The sequence below is a fragment of the Heterodontus francisci genome, chromosome 17, assembly GCF_036365525.1.
Source record: "Heterodontus francisci isolate sHetFra1 chromosome 17, sHetFra1.hap1, whole genome shotgun sequence".
Classification (NCBI taxonomy): Eukaryota; Metazoa; Chordata; class Chondrichthyes; order Heterodontiformes; family Heterodontidae; genus Heterodontus; species Heterodontus francisci.
In genome coordinates this window covers 69,284,343-69,303,401 of record NC_090387.1, presented here as the reverse complement: position 1 = coordinate 69,303,401, position 19,059 = coordinate 69,284,343, and the positions used below count along the sequence as shown (strand labels likewise).

The 19,059-nt window shown below is 42.7% G+C and overlaps 1 protein-coding gene across 1 annotated transcript in view; it reads left to right on the top strand.

Annotated features, from left to right (window-relative positions):
* pla2g15 (phospholipase A2, group XV) overlaps nt 1-19,059 on the top strand; it is a 53,027-nt gene that overhangs the window by 19,938 nt on the left and 14,030 nt on the right. The window contains exons 3-4 of the mRNA XM_068049608.1: nt 11,525-11,643; nt 18,585-18,683. Coding sequence (XP_067905709.1) covers nt 11,525-11,643; nt 18,585-18,683 — 218 coding nt within the window. The remainder of the gene's footprint in view (nt 1-11,524; nt 11,644-18,584; nt 18,684-19,059) is intronic.

Here is a 19,059-nt window from a genome sequence, read left to right as displayed (position 1 = left end):
AAGCTATTAATTTTTAAATAAACATTTTGTTTGTAAAAATACAGTGGAACTCCGGTAGTGAACATACTAACATGGTCAGTTTTCTACCCTTATTGGACTAAAGCCCATTTCCTCATTTCTGTGACAAGAAGGGACAGAGCGTACAAACCTAAGAGTAAATCAAAAGATAAGGCTAGAGGTTACAAAAATAATAAAAGGACAAAACTAAAGGCTCTGTATCTGAATGCACATAGCATTCGATACAAAACAGATGAACTGAGAGCACAAATAGAAATAAATAAGTACTATCTGATCGCCATTACAGAGACATGGCTGCAGGACGACATAGATTGGGACCTGAATATTGAAGGGTATATGGCATTTAGGAAGGACAGGAAGCTAGGAAAAGGTGGAGGGGTAGCTCTGTTCATTAATAATATTCGCGCAGTAGAAAGGGATGACCAAAGTTCAGGAGACTAGGATGTAGAAGCAGTTTGGGTGGAGCTAAGAAATCATAAAGGCAAGAAGTCACTTGTGGGAGTGGTATACAGGCCATCTAACATTAACAACACTGTAGAACGGGGTATAAGGGAAGAAATAATGGCAGCTTGTCAGAAAGGTACAGCGATAATTATGGGAGATTTTAACCTACATATAGACTGGAAAAATCAGATGGGCAAAGGTAGCCTGGATGAGGAGTGCATAGAATGTTTTCGGGAAAATTTCTTGGAACAATACATTCTGGAGCCAACCAGATAGCAGGCTATATTAGACCTGGTATTGTGCAACGAGATAGGATTAATTAATGACCTCATAGTTAAGGTGCCCCTAGGTAGCAGCGATCATAATATGATTGAATTTTACATTCAGTTTGAGGGCGAGAAGAGTGCGTCCAAGACTAGTATTTTAAACTTAAATAAGGGCAATTATGAGGGCATGAAAGTAGAGCTAACTAAAGTGAACTGGCAAATCAGATTAAGGGATAGGTCAATAGAGATGCAGTAGCAGATATTTAAGGGGATATTTCAGAATACACAGAATAGATGCATTTTAACAAGAAAGAAAAATTCCAAGAGTGGGACTCGTTATCTGTGGTTAACTAAAACAGTTAAAGATAGTATCAAACTTGAAAAAAAAAACCTATAATTGCACAAAGATGGGAGGCAGGTCAGAAGATTGGACAGAATATAAAAAACAGCAAAGAAAGACTAAAAGATTGATGAGGAATGTAAAATTAGAGTACAAGAGAAAGCTAGCTAGAAATATAAAGACAGATAGTAAGAGTTTCTATAGATTTTTTTTTTTTAAAAAGAGTTAAAGTGAGCATTGGTTCTATAGAAAGTGAGTCTGGGGAATTAATAATGGAAAATAAGGAGATGGCAGATGAATTGAACAGGTATTTTGCAGGCGCTGCTTCACAAACCACTGACCACCTCCAGGCGCGTATCCATTGTCTCTCGAGATAAGGAGGCCCAAAAGAATAAGGAGATAGCAGATGAATTGAACAGGTATTTTGCATCAGTCTTCACTATTGAGGGTACAAGTAAATCCCAGTATTAGCTGTAAGTCAGGAAATGGAAGGGAGGGAGAAACGCAAGAAAATTACAATCACTAGGGAAGTGGTACTGAACAAGTTGTTGGAGCTGCCAAGTCCCCGGGTCCTGATGGACTTCATCCTGGGGTCTTAAAAGAAGTGGTGAGTGATTCCTTAGTTTTAATTTTCCAAAATTCCCCAGATTCGGGGAAGGTTCCGTTAGATTGGAAAATAGTGAATGTCACTCCTTTATTCACAAAGGGAGGGAGACAGAAAGCAGGAAACTACAGGCCAGTTAGCTTAACAGCTGTCTTAGGGAAAATGTTAGAAGCTATTAAAGATGGTATAGCAGGACATTTAGAAAAATTCAAGGTAATCAGGCAGCGTCAACATGGTTTTGTGAAAGGGAAATCTTGTTTAACCAATTTATTGGAGTTCTTTGAGGGAGTTACGTGTGCTGTGGATAAAGGGGAACCGGTGGATGTATTGTACTTAGATTTGTAGAAGGCATTTGATAACGTGCCACATCAAAGGTTGCAGAAAATAAAAGTTCATGGTGTAGGCATGGATAGAAGATTGGCTAGCTAACAGGAAACAGTAGGCATAAATGGGTCATTTTCTGGTTGACAAGATGTAACGAGTGGTGTGCCACAGGGATCTGTGCTGGGGCCTCAACTTTTTACAATTTATATAAATGACTTGGATAAAGCGATTGAAGGTATGGTTGCTAAATTTGCTGATGACGCAAAGATAGTTAGGAAAGTAACTTGTGAAGAGGACATAAGGGGGCTACAAAGGGATATAGACAGGTTAAGTGAGTGGGCAAAGACCTGGCAAATGGAGTATAATGTGAGAAAGTGTGAAATTATCCACTTTGGCAGGAAGAATAAAAACGAAGCATATTATCTAAATGGTGAGAGGATGTAGAGGGATCTGGGTGTCCTAGTGCATGAATCGCAAAAGGTTAGGTACAGCAGGTACAGCACATATTTAGGAAAGCTAATAGAACGTTATCATTTATTGAGAGGGGAATTGAATACAAAAGTAGGGAGGTTATGCTTCAGCTATACAGGGCATTGGTGAGACCACATCTGGAGTACTGTGTACAGTATTGGTCTCCTTATTTAAGGAAGGATGTAAATGCGTTGGAGGCAGTACAGAGGTTTACTAGACTAATACCTGAAATGGGCGGGCTGTCTTATGAGGAAAGATTAGACAGGCTAGGCTTGTATCCGCTGGAATTTAGAAGAGTGAGAAGCGACTTGATTGAAACATATAAGATCCTGAGGGGTCTAGACAGGGTGGATGTGGAAAGGATGTTTCCCTTTGTGAGAGAATCTAGAACTAGGGGTCACTGTTTAAAAATAAGGGGTCGCCCATTTAAGGCAGAAATGAGGAGAATTTTTTTCTGAGGGTCGTGAGTCTTTGGAATTCTGAGTCTTTGAATATTTTTAAGGCAGAGGTAGATAGATTCTTAGTAAGCAAGGGGGTGGAAGGTTATCGGGGGTAGGTAGAAATGTGGAGTAATCAGTTCAGCTATGAGCTTATTGAATGGCGGAGCAGGCTTGAAGAGTCGAGTGGCCTACTCCTGCTCCGAATTCGTATGTTCGTATAAACTTCAATGAAGAGATATTTTTATAAAATAGCTCTCTTTGGCACATGGAAAATTCTGTCTCCATAGAAACTGGAATAAAGGACAATTCTGCAGCGGAGAGCAGCTGGATGTGAAATGTCTCCCTGATATGAATATTTTGCTACTGCAATATTCATGATTTGAATTGGACTCAGTGGGAACCGCACTGATACTGAGGCTCCCTTCTCCTGTATTTGATGATTAGGTTAATACCACTATTTATAGAGAGGGGCCTCCTAGCCAGAACTAGTAGGATAATTGTACTAGGCAGAATATTGCTTTTTTTTAAAAAATTAAGCCAGTGTAAAGATATGAGAGGCTGTTTATTTATCAACAGATCTATGTTTAGAAGAATCATATGATTGTCATATGGCTGGTCTTGTGCTTCAGAAATAACTGCAACAAAGTGTGGTTTTTGTTGGGTTAAAAATGTAGCAAGTGATCATTATTTGTACAGTAAAACAAAAACTCTATGTCATAGAAATGGTGAATGCACAAGGACTTTCCTAACAGATCAGTTGATAGTCATACACAGCGGGAAGATCCTAGGTTGGATCACTAATCTGTGTGGGCAGGCTATATGTTCCCGGGCCAGATAGCCATAATATCCCAATGCTGATCCAGCAACAAAAACTTTCATTTATGAAGCACCTTTTAATTGAGAAAACCGTCTCATTTCATCACTTAGTGTTTTATAGAGGGCTGGGGTCAGAGGCAGAGCTGTTTATTGATGATTACATGTTCAGTTCCTTTCGCAATTAATCAAATAATGAAGCCGCTTGTGCCACATGCCAAAGATCTGGACAACATCCAGCCTTGGGCTAATAAGTAGCAAATAACAAGAGAGGGTGGAACCAATTTCCCTTGATATTCACTGGCATTGCTATCATTGAATCCCCCACCCTCAACATCCTGGGGGTGACCATTGACCAGAAATTTAACTGGACCGGCAACATAAACACTGTGGCTACAAGAACAAGAGAGAGAGACTGGGTATTCTACAGTGAGTGACTCACCTGCTTATTTCACCAAAGCCTGTCAGGAGTGTTGATGGAATACTCTCCACTTATCTCAATGAGTGCAGCTCCAACAACACTCAAGAAGCTTGATACCATCTAGAGCAAAGCAGTCCGCTAATGGCACCCCATCCACCACATTAAACATTCATTCCCGGCTGAATTTTGAGATGCCACAACTCTAGCAGGTGCGCTTCCCCCACATGTGCAGCTGCAGTGACGTCACAAATGTCCTAAGTTGGGCTTCAACCCTAATAACGAGCCATTTTTGAAAATTTAAATCAAAAATGCAATTTCTTAAAAGCTGCAGCACTGTTACTCAAATGCCAAGAATAAAAACAAGGGAGACACATTTCAACAGAATTTTAAACGTTTTTACAAAAAAGTTACTTGTACTTGTGAGAAAGGCCTCTGCTATAAAACAGTCAGTGATGAAACTACAGTTGTTAATTTAAAAAGCCAGTGCATGGCTGAGTGACCGAGGCCCTCCCACTTCTTCCTGTAAATATTACTGTTACAACATGGAATTTTGAGCTCAAACCAATGTTACGACCAGGCGAGAAAGGTGTCCAGGGGTCTTTTACTGTCTTCATCTGGTCTTCTTGTAACAAGGTTTAATTTTTAAACACTGTGTTTTGAGCTCCCCCTTGGTGAATCTTTGTTCACCACTTTCCAATTGTAAGGCAAAGGAATGAGCATAAACAGGCTTTTTTAGGTTTAAAGTAGAAAAGTGAAATTTATTAAACCTTAAACTTAAACTCTAATTCGGTTAGCGCCTACAGATACACACCACGCCCCACACTAGCATGCATACGCGCTACCCCATGCAAAATGGTGACACAAAAGAGCAGAAGACAAAAATAAAGTGGAGGGGTTTGAGGCAATATCAGAAGAGTTTCTTGTTACTATGCTTTGAGCTCACTGTAGTCCTTTTGTAGATAATTCTTGCTTTTAGTAGGGGCCCAGTATTATTATTAAACCTGTTCACTGTAGGAGACTTTTCTCTCTTGGGGTTCATGTGTCTTCAATGGGTCTTCAGTTCCATGAGAAAGAGATGGGAGCAGACAGGAGAGAGATATTCTCAGTCCAGGAGCAAAGAGCTTTTCTGAGTTTTAAAACTCGGCAAGTTCAAATTCAAAAAACTCCAACTGCTAGTTAGTCATGCAACTAAACTGGTCTGGCCAGGTCTTCTGTGTACTGGGGGAGCAGGGGCTGGTTCCTTTGTTGCAACACTGTCTGCCAGTATGCAAAAAAGGTCTTTCCGTCGAGGGGCCTGGCAATTCCTTGTGATAGGCCCTCTTTTCTTCCCAGCAACAATTTTAAGTTGTAATGTTCATGTGGTGAAATAATGTGTGCCTCATTCTTGGTAGGTGGGGGCCTGCATGACACCAATGTTTGATCTTCTCCAGCTGTGAGGGGAGCTGCTGAATACAAACAATATATGTATCTTGCTCCTTGACCTTTCTTCTCCCGCTCCATAAATGTTACGGTTTTTTCATGTATATTTGATTTCCTGCCGGGGGAAGTGGGGTTGGGTGAGATTTTCTAGTAGTTAATTTTCATGAAAATGATCTTGTATTCTCCGTTACGACGTGTCGCATCGCTGGTGGAGGGTGCTGAGACTGGAGTGGACTGCAGATGTGGCCAGGCAATGGGAGCAGGGTTGCTGGCAGCTTCTTTATAAATCTCAAGTAAGCAGCTGGGCTGTCAATCAAGTTCGCTGCTAAACTCAGGCACTGCATGCATGCACAGTTGGGTTTTCGAACTGGTACTGGCAAAGGGGGTGCTTCGGCTTAGGGGCTCAGGAAACGCGACACCATCCAGGACAAAGCAGCCCGCTTGATTGGCACCCCATCCACCACCTTCGACATTCACTCCCTTCACTGCCGCACAGTGGCAGTGGTGTGTACCATCTACAAGATGTACTGCAGCAACTCACCAAATATTTTCACTCAGAGGGTGGTTGGAATCTGAAACACACTGCCTAACGGAGTGGTAGAGGCAGGAACACTCATGACATTTAAGAAGTATTTAGATGAGCACTTGAAATGCCATAGCATACAAGTCTACGGGCCAAGTATGGGGAAGTGGAATTAGTTTTGGACGGGTGCTTGATGGTCAGTGCAGGCGCGTTGGGCTGAAGGACCTGTTTCTGTGCTGTAAAACTCTGACTTCTTCGACCGCATCTTCCAAACCCGTGACCTCTACCACCTAGAAGGACAAGGGCAGCAGACGCATGGGAACATCGCCATCATCCTGACTTGGAACTATATCACTGTTGCTTCACTGTTGCTGGATCAAAATCCTGGAACTCCCTCCCTAACAGCACTGTGGGTGTACCCGCACCAGATGGACTCCAGCGATTCAAGAAGGCGGCTCACCACCACCTACTCAAGGGCAATTAGAAATGTGCAACAAATGCTGACCTTGCCCACAACGCCCTCATCCCATGAAAATGAATTTTTTAAAAAGGCATGTTTTGGTGACATCACTGACAGCACTTGGGCAAAGAAGACTTTCAGTCAGCATCAGGACTTAGTGTTCACTCTGTCCACTACCAGTGCATAGTGGCAGCAGTGTGTACCACATACAAGCTGAACTGCAGCAACTCGGCAAGGCTACTTCAACAACATCTTCCAAACCCATGATCTCTACCACCTAGACGGTCAAGGGCAGCAGGTGCTTAGGAACGGCACCACCTCCAAGTCGCACACCATCATAACTTGGAAATATATTGTCACCAGATCAAACTCTGGAACTCCCACCCTAACATGGGCGGCGCAGTGGTTAGCACCGCAGCCTCACAGCTCCAGCGATCCGGGTTCAGTTCTGGGTACTGCCTGTGCGGAGTTTGCAAGTTCTCCCTGTGACTGTGTGGGTTTTCGCCGGGTGCTCCGGTTTCCTCCCACAGCCAAAGACTTCTAGGTTGATAGGTAAATTGGCCGTTATAAATTGCCCCTAGTATAGGTAGGTGGTTGGGGATATGAGAGGGTAATGGGATTAATGTAGGATTAGTATAAAATGGGTGGTTGGTGGTCGGCACAGACTCGGTGGGCCGAAGGGCCTGTTTCAGTGCTGTATCTCTAAATAAATAAAAAATAAAATAACAGTGCTGTGGGAGTACTTCCACCACTTGAAATGCAGCAGCTGAAGGCAGCTCATCAGGCAATTAGGGATGAACAATAAATGCTGGTCTTGCCAGTGACGCCCAAATCCTGTGTGTATGTCTGTGTTAGAGAGGTGGAAGGGTTTGTGAGCGGGTGGGAGGAGGGGTGGAATTCCAGGGTGTGGGACTTGAGTGTTTTAATGCATAGCTGCCAAAAGTGCAAAAGCAGTGTGGATTGTAAAAGGGGCCTTGGAGTCACAAATGGAGAGTTGGTTGCAGTGCTGAAAGAGAGATGGGGGAGATATTTAAACACACGGATGAGGATTTTAAATTTTATTGCATTGGAGGATTAAGAGCCAATATTGGTCAGTGTGGCCAGGGGTGATGGATGAACAGGATTTGGTGCTGGGTGGAATCCAGTAACTAAAACAGTTTTAGGCTTGACTGGAGTGATTAAATAGTTTGTGAATACTTGTTGCATAAATAATGACCTCTGGCCAAAGTGTGCCTGTGGAACCAGTAGCAACACTCCAGTCTTGAACATGCATGGGCTTTATACTGAGTTGAGTGTTGTGATGTTGAATGTGAGTGAGTGCACTGGAACACGAAACAAACTTCTTGTAAGCAGCTCTAGCAATTGAACCAATAAAGGAGCTGCAAGAGGAAATGCTGAAGCCAAAAATGTTAAAGGAAAAACTAACGCTGGAGTCACTGGTTGGACTTGGGAGAGACATGAAGGAACTTGCGTCTGTGAAGAATTTACAGAAAACCAGGCTTTTGCCGTCTCCACTGAAGGGCATGGAAGGACTCGATGAAATTATTCAATAATTGTTTGTGCACGAGTGCAAAGAGAGTGGTTGACGCAGAGACCATTGCATCTTTTAAGGGAAAGATTAATTTAATATTTGAAGTAGAGGAAGATGTAGAGCTGCGGGGAAAGAGCAGGACCATGGCATTAGTTTTGGAGTGATCTGGAAAAAGCTGGCGCAGATGTGTTGGGTGAAATGGCCTCGTCCTGTGCTGTAAGCTTGCATAATTCAAAGAGCTAACATGATGAGACTGAATGCACAGTACACACCACAGAAGCATATTGAGGATTCCAAGAGAAAACGGATGGGAATTAGGACAGTGATTGAGGGAACAAAGAAACCATCTCTGGGACAATCAAATAATTTGCATTGAGAGGCTTCACAAATTGAATTAAGGGATTTCATTTTTGGTTCTGATCCCCTATGCTGTCTGACTCGCTCTCTGTCAGTTATCTAGAGAGAGCAGATGTTAGTTTCATGAGGAAGAGGCTGCTGACTGATCGTGTTACTACAGTCGCACTTGCCTGTGGGCTACCAAAGGGCTTTTTGCTCAGCACGAACTGCCCCAGCAGCGCTCAAGAAACAGGGAAATTATGTTTTCAAATTAGGTTTTCGTGAGATCAGAAGAGATGACCAGCAGTGATTATAGAAACGGTTCTCTACCAACAACAGAGCTGAGACATGCATATTATCTGCAGAATACGCCAACTCACGACATTTTTCAGTACGGTGTATTCATATGTGGGTTTTAAAACCATATTCTGTGTATTAGATGTCAATGTAAAGTTTTCACAAATCAGAATTACAATGTCATACAGAATTATTCAGACAATTTGTGCAGGTACTAGGACCTTAGATGAGAGTAATAGATTGCAGACAGGACTAGATGTGATAGGGGAATGGGCCCATTCCCCTAACAGTCATCTTTTAATACAGATTTATCTGTGTTATGTGGGTGGGCAAAGCCAGTGCCAAATCATGTGTATACAATACAGGGTTGCAGACTTGGAGCTCTTGACTGAGGAAAAGGACCTGGGTGTCATAGAGCATTAACGTCTGAAAGTTCACAACTCCTGCCACAAGGCTATTACAGAAGCAAATAAGACTGTTCAGATGTACTGCCAGAATGAACAAATATTATACTGTCGTTGTGCAAGTCCCTGGTCAGGCTTTATCTAGAAAACACTGGCCAGCTTTAGTCCCTTCAATTGGTGAGTGACTGAGGTCCTGGAAAAGATTTTTTTACTGAATTTCTACTCTATGAATGGATAGACTGCGAGGTGGTTTGATTGAATTCTTTTCACAAAAAGTCATCTAGCGCAGTGGTTCTCGGACTTTTTCATCTGCCGACCACTTAAACAGGGCAAAAGACTGCACAGGCCACTTACTGGTCCCACCCCACCCGCTTTTGCTTGCCATGCAAAATATCTCATCAGAATTAATGGGAAGAATGGCACTGCTTTTGACGTAACACCAATGAGGTGATGTCTGGTTCCAAGCTGGAGAGCTTCAGTCTCATGTCGGCTCCTCTTACTTGTTTTCAGCCCTACAAGTGTTGAAAATCCAACCTTGCAGTCGTACATTGTTCAGCTATGATAGAGCAACATTTCTCAGTACTCTTTTTTTTTTATTTAAAAAAAAGGGTGGTGGGGGATGCGGGAGAAAGAGGATTTGACCAAGGAGGTCATATAAGGTAAAAGATAAAATGATCAAATGTCAGGCGGTGCTTCAGAGCTGTGTCAGCAAGTCCAGTATACTCTGACAGTATGTGGAGCCAAATGTCCATCAAACTTTTCTCACCAAGTACCAGCATTTTAGACTAGCCCGCGGACCATCTTGTGGTCCATGGACCATGCTTTGAGAATCGCTGGTCTAGTGTTCATGCATCAAATTACTGCATGGATAAATAATCCTCTAAACTCATCAGTCAAGTTACTAGTTCCTCTGGGAATTGCTTCGGTATATTACATTACAAGTAAGATAATTTTATCTTTATTTTCTGACATCTGCATGGCTGTAAACTGCACTGAATGTCAAATGTGTTAGCTGCATCGTTATCAGTGGTGCTCTTGCCTGTGTTGTCAGATCCTGCTGACTTGGCTTCGGAATTTTTCATTATCAGAGGTTTGTTCAGAATTAATGTATTTCTTTCCTTTTCTTCGGCCCTACCAATGTGCACTGTCTCTAAATTAAATACCTGTTTGATTATAATAGAGCACTGATAATGGGGCATTTTCTGTAACAATTTTTTGTACCCTTTAATGCTGACTTCCTCTTGAGTAATATCACTAATTGAGAGTGCTGTCCCCAATCTTTTGGTCCGAAACATCATGGCACTAGTGCAAAACTTTGTGATGTCCTTCTTGGTCACATCCTCTCCACCCCCACTTTTTTTAAAAAGAGTACTAAGAAATGTTGTTCGAGGATGGCTGAATAAATACAACCAGTTGTTCTCATCACTGGCATTTTATACAAGATCTCTTCCCAGAAGTGACATTTTCAAACTTAAAATAGCATTTTTAGGTTTTGGAGCAATTCAGGTGAATATACTTCCTTTAAAAGTAGAACTTTTCTAATAAAGGATAAGCAGATTAAATGACTCCAATCAAAGTGCACCAAGTGAGACTGAAGGTGACTTCAAAGTGGGGTGACTGACAACAAGAGGTTCCACTTAATGGTTGCCATGCCTTGTTGGTCAGGTTGCTTTGTTCAGTACAAGCGTGCAACTTCCCTCTAAAATAAGAGAACAGATGCTCTCATAAAACTTATAAGATCAGCTGCAACATTGTGTGTTGACAGACTTTTCATTTTCACATTGGGCAAAGATTCAACTCTGACAATCTGATGTAGCCACACAACACTAAAGACATCTGCAAACTTTAGACTCATGCAGGAGGCAAGAGCTTGGAGTGAGGGAGGAAGTGTGAAGATATACGAGGGGTACAGTAGCATAATGATTGTTACTGGACTAGTAATCTGGAGGCCTGGATTAATGATCTGGAGACATGAGCTCAAATCCCACCACAGCAGCTGGGGTATTTAAATTTATTCAATTAAATAAATCTGGAATGAAAAGCTACTGTTAGTAATGGTGGTCGTGAAGCTACCAGGCTGTCGTTTAAAAACCCAACTGGTTCACTAATGTCCTTTATGGAAGGAAATCTGCTGTCCTTACCTGGTCTGGCCTATATGTGACTCCAGACCCACAGCAATGTGGTTGACTCTTAATTGCCCTCTGAAATGGCCCAACAAGCCACTCAGTTGTATTCAAGAAGGCAGCTGATTACCACCTTCTCAATGGCAATTTGGGATGGGCAATAAATGCTGGCCTTGCCAACAATGCCCACATTCTGTGAATGAATTAACAAAAACATTAGAAGGCACTCGTGACTAAGAATCCGGAAATAGTTCTGTAGTTTCTTAGTTTTTGGGCTTTTTATTTTGAAGGCTGATCTACAACACAACAACTAAAACAACGGAAACACCACCTGGAGTTGATGTGAAAATCCCTGGATTTGGGAAAACCTACCCCCTGGAATTCCTGGATCCCAGCAAAAGGACTGTTGGTAAGTTTAGTCGATACGGATTTATTTGGTTCAGGCGTAAACCTTTGAAGGAAACTTGTGGTTTAGAGTTGCCCATTTGGAATTGAGTTGGGTTTGGGCCACACTGGGGTGAAACAAACTGCTGTGGCAAGTGTTTCAATTATTTAGCTTGTACTTTTCAGGCTGAATCATTGGGTCTGTTGACTCGATGATGCCATTAGTCAAGAAATCTGAAGGATCCAGGGGTAATCTATACTGTTTCCAGTGTGTAGCACCAACAGCAAAAGGGCCATTTTTTGTCTGGTGGCACGTTATCCAAACTATCTTGCACATAAGGTCACATTTTTATTCATCTGTGCGTTTTAGCAAGCAATTCAACTGCAGTGAGTGTCACAGCTAGGGTCTCTCTTCATTTGATATCCATGTACCTAGCCCATGGGGAATGAGGTCATTTGCAGCACCCTTCTTCCACCCTAGCTGAGAAGCGCTAACCCAGCACAGACTGGAATCTGTGTGTTGTGCCTTAAACAGCTGGGCCACGTGATGTTCTTCTTTGAAAAGCAACAGTTTTAGTTTGTTCAGCAGGTCTGGCAGCATCTGTGGAAAGAGAAGCAGAGTTAACGTTTCGGGTCAGTGACCCTTCTTCGGAACTGACAAATATTAAAAATGTCACAGGTTATAAGCAAGTGAGCCGGGGGTGGGGCAAGAGATAACAAAGGAGAAGGTGCAGATTGGACAAGGCCACATAGCTGACCAAAAGGTCATGGAACAAAGGCAAACAATATGTTAATGGTGTGTTGAAAGACAAAGCATTAGTACAGAATAGGTGTTAACGGACTGAATATTGAACAGCAGCAAGTGCAAACATGAAAAAAAAGTGGGTAAGCAAACTGAACAAACTACGATGAAATGAAATAAATGCAAAAAAAAAGGTTGTAAAAAAGAAAAAAGAAAAAACAACTAAAAATGAAAGTAAAATGAAGGGCTGTCATGCTCTGAAATTATTGAACTCAATGTTCAGTCCGGCAGGCTGTAGTGTGCCTAATTGGTAGATGAGATGCTGTTCCTCGAGCTTGCGTTGCTGTTCACTGGAACACTGCAGCAATCCCAGGACAGAGATGTGAGCATGAGAGCAGGGGGGAGTGTTGAAATGGCAAGCAACCAGAAGCTCAGGGTCCTGCTTGCGGACCGAGCGGAGGTGTTCCGCAAAACGGTCACCCAGTCTGCGCTTGGTCTCCCCAATGTAGAGGAGACCACATTGTGAGCAGCGAATACAGTACATTGAATACATTGAAAGAAGTACAAATAAATCGCTGCTTCACCTGAAAGTGGTTGGGGCCTGGGATAGTGAGGAGAGAGGAGGTAAATGGACAGGTACTACACCTCCACCGATTGCAGGGGAAGGTGCCATGGGATGGGGACGAGGTGGTGGGGGTAATGGAGGAGTGGACCAGGGTGTCACGGAGGGAACGATCCCTTCGGAATGCTGACGGGAAGGGAGGGGAAGATGCGTTTGGTAATGGCATCACGCTGGAGATGGCGGAGGATGATCCTTTGGAAGTGGAGGCTGATGGGGTGGAAAGTGAGGACAAGGGGAACCCTGTCAAGATTCTGGGAGGGAGGGGAAGGGTTGAGGGCAGAGGTACGGGAAATGGGCCGGACACGGTTGAGGGCCCTGTCAACAACAGTGGGGGGGAATCCTCAGTTGAGGAAAAAGGACAGTGCTTCTGGTATGACCTCCTTTTTCCTCAACCGAGGATTCCCCCCCCACTCCCCCCACCTCACTTGCTTATAACCTGTGACATTTTTAATATTTGTCAGTTCTGAAGAAGGGTCACTGACCCGAAACGTTAACTCTGCTTCTCTTTCCACAGATGCTGCCAGACCTGCTGAGTGGTTCCAGCATTTCTTGTTTTTATTTCAGATTTCCAGCATCCGCAGTATTTTGCTTTTATTTAAGTTTGTCTCTGGATTGCTGCTTCTAACTCAAATGTGGGAAGCAAACTCCCTAGTGTGCTATTAAATCCATTATAAAGGCTGCTTCATTCTATTTCCCATGTAGGGGCCCAAAACCATGCTGCCTTTGTTCCAAATTACTCCCAAGTCCTGTTCACTGACCGAGATTACCTCAATTTTAAAATTCTCATCTTTGTTTTCAAAACACTTTGTGACCTCGCCTCTTGCTATCTCTGTAACATCCTCCAGCCCTACAAGCCCTCTGAGATCATAAGATCATAAGAACTAGGAGCAGGAGTAGGCCGTCCGGCCCCTCGAGCCTGCTCCGCCATTCAATAAGATCATGGCTGATCTTTTTGTGGACTCAGATCCACTTACCCGTGCTCCCACCGTATCCCTTAATTCCTTTATTGTTCAAAAAGATATCTACCTTAGCTTTAAAGACGTTTACTGAAGAAGCGTCAACTACTTCACTGGGCAAGGAATTCCATAGATTAACAACCCTCTGGGTGAAGAAGTTCCTTCTTAATTCAGTCCTAAATCTGCTCCCTCTAATCTTGAGGCTATGCCCTCTTGTCCTAGCTTCACCTGCCAGTGGAAACATCCTCTCTACTTGTATCTTATCTAATCCCTTCATAATTTTATATGTTTCTATAAGATCCCCCCTCATTCTTCTGAATTCCAATGAATATAATCCCAATCTACTCAGTCTCTCCTCAACTCCGGAATCAACCTAGTGAACCTCGTCTGCACCCTCTCCAGTGCCAGTATATCCTTTCTCAAGTAAGGAGACCAAAACTGCACACACTACTCCAGGTGTGGCCTCACCAGTACCTTATACAGCTGCAACATAACCTCTCTGCTTTTAAACTCAATCCCTTTAGCAATGAAGGACAAAATTCCATTTGCCTTCCTAATTACTTGCTGTACCTGCAGACCAACCTTCTGCGATTCATGCACAAGGACACCTAGGTCCCTCTGCATAGCAGCATGCTGCCACTTTTTACCATTCAAGTAATAATCCTTTTTCCTGTTACTCCTACCGAAATGAATGACTTCACATTTACTAACATTGTATTCCATCTGCCAGACCTTTGCCCACTCACTCAATGTATCTATCTTCCTCTGCAAAGTTTCGCAGTCATCTGCACACTTTGCTCTGCCACTCATCTTAGTGTCATCTGCAAACTTTGACAACCTACACGTGGTCCCCAATTCCAAATCATCTATATAAATTGCAAATAATTGAGGTCCCAACACTGATCCCTGAGGCACACCACTAGTGACTGCCACCCAGAATAGCACTCATTTATCCCCACTCTCTGCTTCCTGTTAGTCAACCAATCCTCTATCCATGCCTACCCACTTTATCCCTAACGCCATGCATCCTTATCTTATGCAGCAGCCTCTTGTGCGGCACCTTGTCGAAGGCCTTTTGGAAATCTAGGTACACCACATCCACTGGGTCCCCCATTGTCCACCTTGCTCGTAATGTCATCATAGAATTCCAAAAGATTTGTCAAGCATGACCTGCCCTTCATGAACCCATGCTGTGTCTGCCCAACGGGACAATTTCTATCGAGATGCCCTGCTATTTCTTCCTTGATAATAGACTCAAGCATCTTCCCCACTCCAGAGGTTAAGCTAACCGGTCTATAATTCCCCATCTTTTGTCTACCTCCCTTTTTAAACAGTGGCGTCACGTCTGCTGTTTTCCAATCAGCTGGGACTACCCCAGAGTCCAGCGAATTTTGGAAAATTACCGCCAGTGCACCTGCTATTTCTCCCGCCATCTCTTTTAGTACCCTGGGATGCATTCCATCAGGGCCAGGAGACTTATCAATCCTTAGCTCCATTAGCTTGCCCAACACTACCTCTTCCGTAATAATGATTGTTTCCAGGTCCTCACCTACGTTTATCAATTACTGGCATGTTATTAATGTCCTCCACTGTGAAGACCGATACAAAATACCTGTTCAATGCCTCGGCCATTTCATCATATCCCATAACTAAATTCCCCTTCTCATCCTCTAAAGGACCAACGTTTACTTTCGCCACTCTTTTTCGTTTTATATGTTTATAGAAACTTTTGCTATCTGTTTTTATATTCTGTGCCATTTTTTTCTCATCTTCTATCTTACTTTTCTTTATAGCTCTTTTTGTGGCTTTCTGTTGACCTTTAAAGTTTTCCCAATCTTCTAGTTTCATGCTGTTTTTGGCCACTTTGTATGCCTTCTTTTTCAATTTGATAGCCTCCCTTATTTCCTTAGACACCCATGGCAGATTACCCCTTTTCTTCCAGTCCTTCCTTTTCACTGGAATATACTTTTGCTGAGCATTTTGAAAAATTGCTTTGAAAGTCCTCCACTGCTTGTCAACTGTCCCACCATAAAATCTTTGTTTCCAGTCTACTTTAGCCAAGTCCTCCCTCATTCTATTGTTGTCCCCCTTGTTCAAGCGCAGGACCCTGGTATTGGATTTTATCTTCACACTATCCATCTGTATTCTAAATTCAACCATACATACCTGCACTCCTCCAATTCTGGCCTCTTGCACATCCCAAATTTTAATCACTCCACCATTGATGGCCATGCCTTCAGCTGTCTGGGCCCGAAGCTCTGGAATTCCCTCCCTAAACCCCTCTGCCTCTCTATCTTGCTTTCCACGTTTAAGACAATCCTCAAAACCTACCTCTTTGACCACACTTTTGGTTACACATTCTGCTGATATCTCCTTAGGTGGTTCGGTGTCAAATTTGATCTGATAACTCTCCTGTGAAGTGTCTTGATGTTTTACGATGTTAATGGCACTATATTAAATGTATGATTTTACTTACAAACTTAACTACTGGATCAATGATATAAGAAGGGTCTATTTGTGAATCAACCTAGTGTTTTCTCAGAGCAGTCGCTGCCCTGTTTAAATAAATTCCTTTCCAGTATGTCTGGTTCATCAGTGTGGAAGAAAAGTCATGAGCTCGTGACGAGTAAAGCTTTTTGTGGCTGTATTCCAGAGCTCCATCAAACCACAGATTAACATCAGGAAGACTGCAGGGCCTGGAGGCAGTTCTTGTCAAAAGGCATTACAGACTTGGTTTCCAGTTGAATGAGACCAAGCTAGAGGAGCTTGAGAGCGTTCAATCATAAAATCATACAGCATAGGAGGCGGCTAATCGGCCCATCCTTCCTATGCTAGCTCTTTGAATGGCTCTCTAATTAGTTCCATAGTCCTGAATTTTTTTTTTTCCTTTTTAACTAGAGATTTAATTCCCTTTCAAAAGTTATTGAATCTGCTTCTGCCACCCTTCCAGGCTGTGCATTCCAGTTCATTGTAACTTGCTGAGTGAAAAGAATTTCTCCTCATTTCCCTCCTGTCTTTCTTGCCATTTATTTTAAATCTGTGTCCACTGGTTTGTTGTTCGTCCTGCCAGTGGAAATATTTTTCCCTATCTGCTGTATATCAAAACTCCTCATAGTTTTGAACACAATGAATGAATGAATGGATTTTTCTGTTAAGCAAATGGAAATTGAAAAATGCAAGTTTATTATCCATTACATACAAGAGGTGCTGGTCACTTTAATGGTGTGGCTGCAGATCTCCACTTTCAACAAATACTAACTCGATGTGCAGTTGGTGGTTCCATTTTTAGCCAATTAACAACTGCTGTTTCTGATGAATTGATTGTAATCCACCATGGAGGAAAACTTCCTCTGTTGACCGTATAAGGACATTCTTAAATTTTGGGTTCTTTATGAAAGTCTCTGAAATAAAATATTTGAAACTAGTGATCCATGATCGACTTATAAGTGCACACGCGCACCCTCGCACACACTAGAAATGGGAAGCCATGAACTGTGCAAATGATACCTCAACCCCTGTCCTGATTGAGAGAGATTTTGTTGAACACACACTTGCCACGAGCAAGGAACTGATGCCCAATGGAAAAATACAGATGAAACATATCGACCAAAGAGTAATATTTCAATAATAAGATTTCAATCCTGTACCCCTCCCTCTGCCAGTTTCCCATTTAAATTCATGGGGGCAATAATTTAAATCTGAAGGGATGAGACTCCTCATTTGTAGATGTAAATTTTCAGTGTCCGATAGGTTGTTCAGCAGTAATTAAGACTTATCATGCTGTTAAAAATTCACTTATGCTTGAATGGACAAGTGTTTAATGGGTATCTCATGGGTAAGTATCACAATGTCATGCCCTTCATGTGTCACATGAATGCTGAATGATAATGAAACTTGTTAAGGAGCAGGGTGAATCAGACAGCAACATCCTGATTTCTGGGTTGAACGACACATTTGTGCACAAGTTGCTGTCGGATTTACTCCATAATAAGAGTGAGCATTGAGCCTCACTGTTAGTCTTAGAGCAGAATCTGGGCCATTTTCATTTCACTGTGTTTTCTCCTCAACACAAGACTCCAGTGTAATTGTATAAAAACTGCTAGAAAATCCTAGAAACACTCAGCAGGTCTGGCAACATCCGTGCAGAGAGAAACCGAGTTAATGTTTCAGGTCGATGACCTTGTTCCATTGTATTGGTACTTGATACTGGTAGAGATGTAGGTTTACAGAGAGTGAATTATTATCCTGGGATCCAGAAAACCTTTTGTGACGGGTAGTTCAAGACATATGCACTTTCAATAGTCGACACAAGCAGAACAAGCTACTGAATTAAACTCATAAATGTGGTGGACTTTGCACCATGTGCGAGTGATTGAGATCTTCATGGCAAGAAGAGACTTTAACTACGATGGAAATAATCCTGGTCCAGCCCTTCCATATCCTGTGTATTTCACAATTAACTTCTTGACCACTTGCTTTCGCTGAGTTTCTGCTTTGTTGGAGAAAGGCAGAATGAAGGGTTGCAGTTTGGAGGGAGAAATGCACTGGAGTCACCGCAGACTGGTGAGGTACTTCGGTCTTTTCAGCTCTGGCAAACGGTAGCTGACTCCCACCTCAATTAGTGTGTTTTTGTTTTGTTTCTACAGGGATTTACTTCTATACTTTGGTGAAATATCTGGTGGAATGGGGCTATTTGAGAGATGAAGATCTCCGTGGTGCTCCATATGACTGGCGCCGAGCACCTAGTAAGTGAAGTCCAAGCAAAGAAAGGTGGGGCCTCAGGTTATTGGGGTTTCTAGAAGGAAGGGTGAGTTCTCTTTATGGCCAAGTCTGAGTATTAAAGCATTAGATTTGCTGCAGGTTGGTGCCTGGCCCAGGTTTGCAACTTTGATTTGTCCAGACCATATGTTCTCCACTTTGGCTGGGTCATTGAGGAAAGTACTGAGTGAAGGCAGACACTTGTTTAAAGGTAGGGAGGGATGGTGAGACATCCTGGGTGATCTTTGTGAAGGGACCTAGGAAGAGGGTTCCTGCTTCATTCAGGGATGGTATTTGGTGTAGGGATACTGAGAAAACTGAGACAAAAAATTGGGATATAATTGATGGCAGGCAATGCTTTCA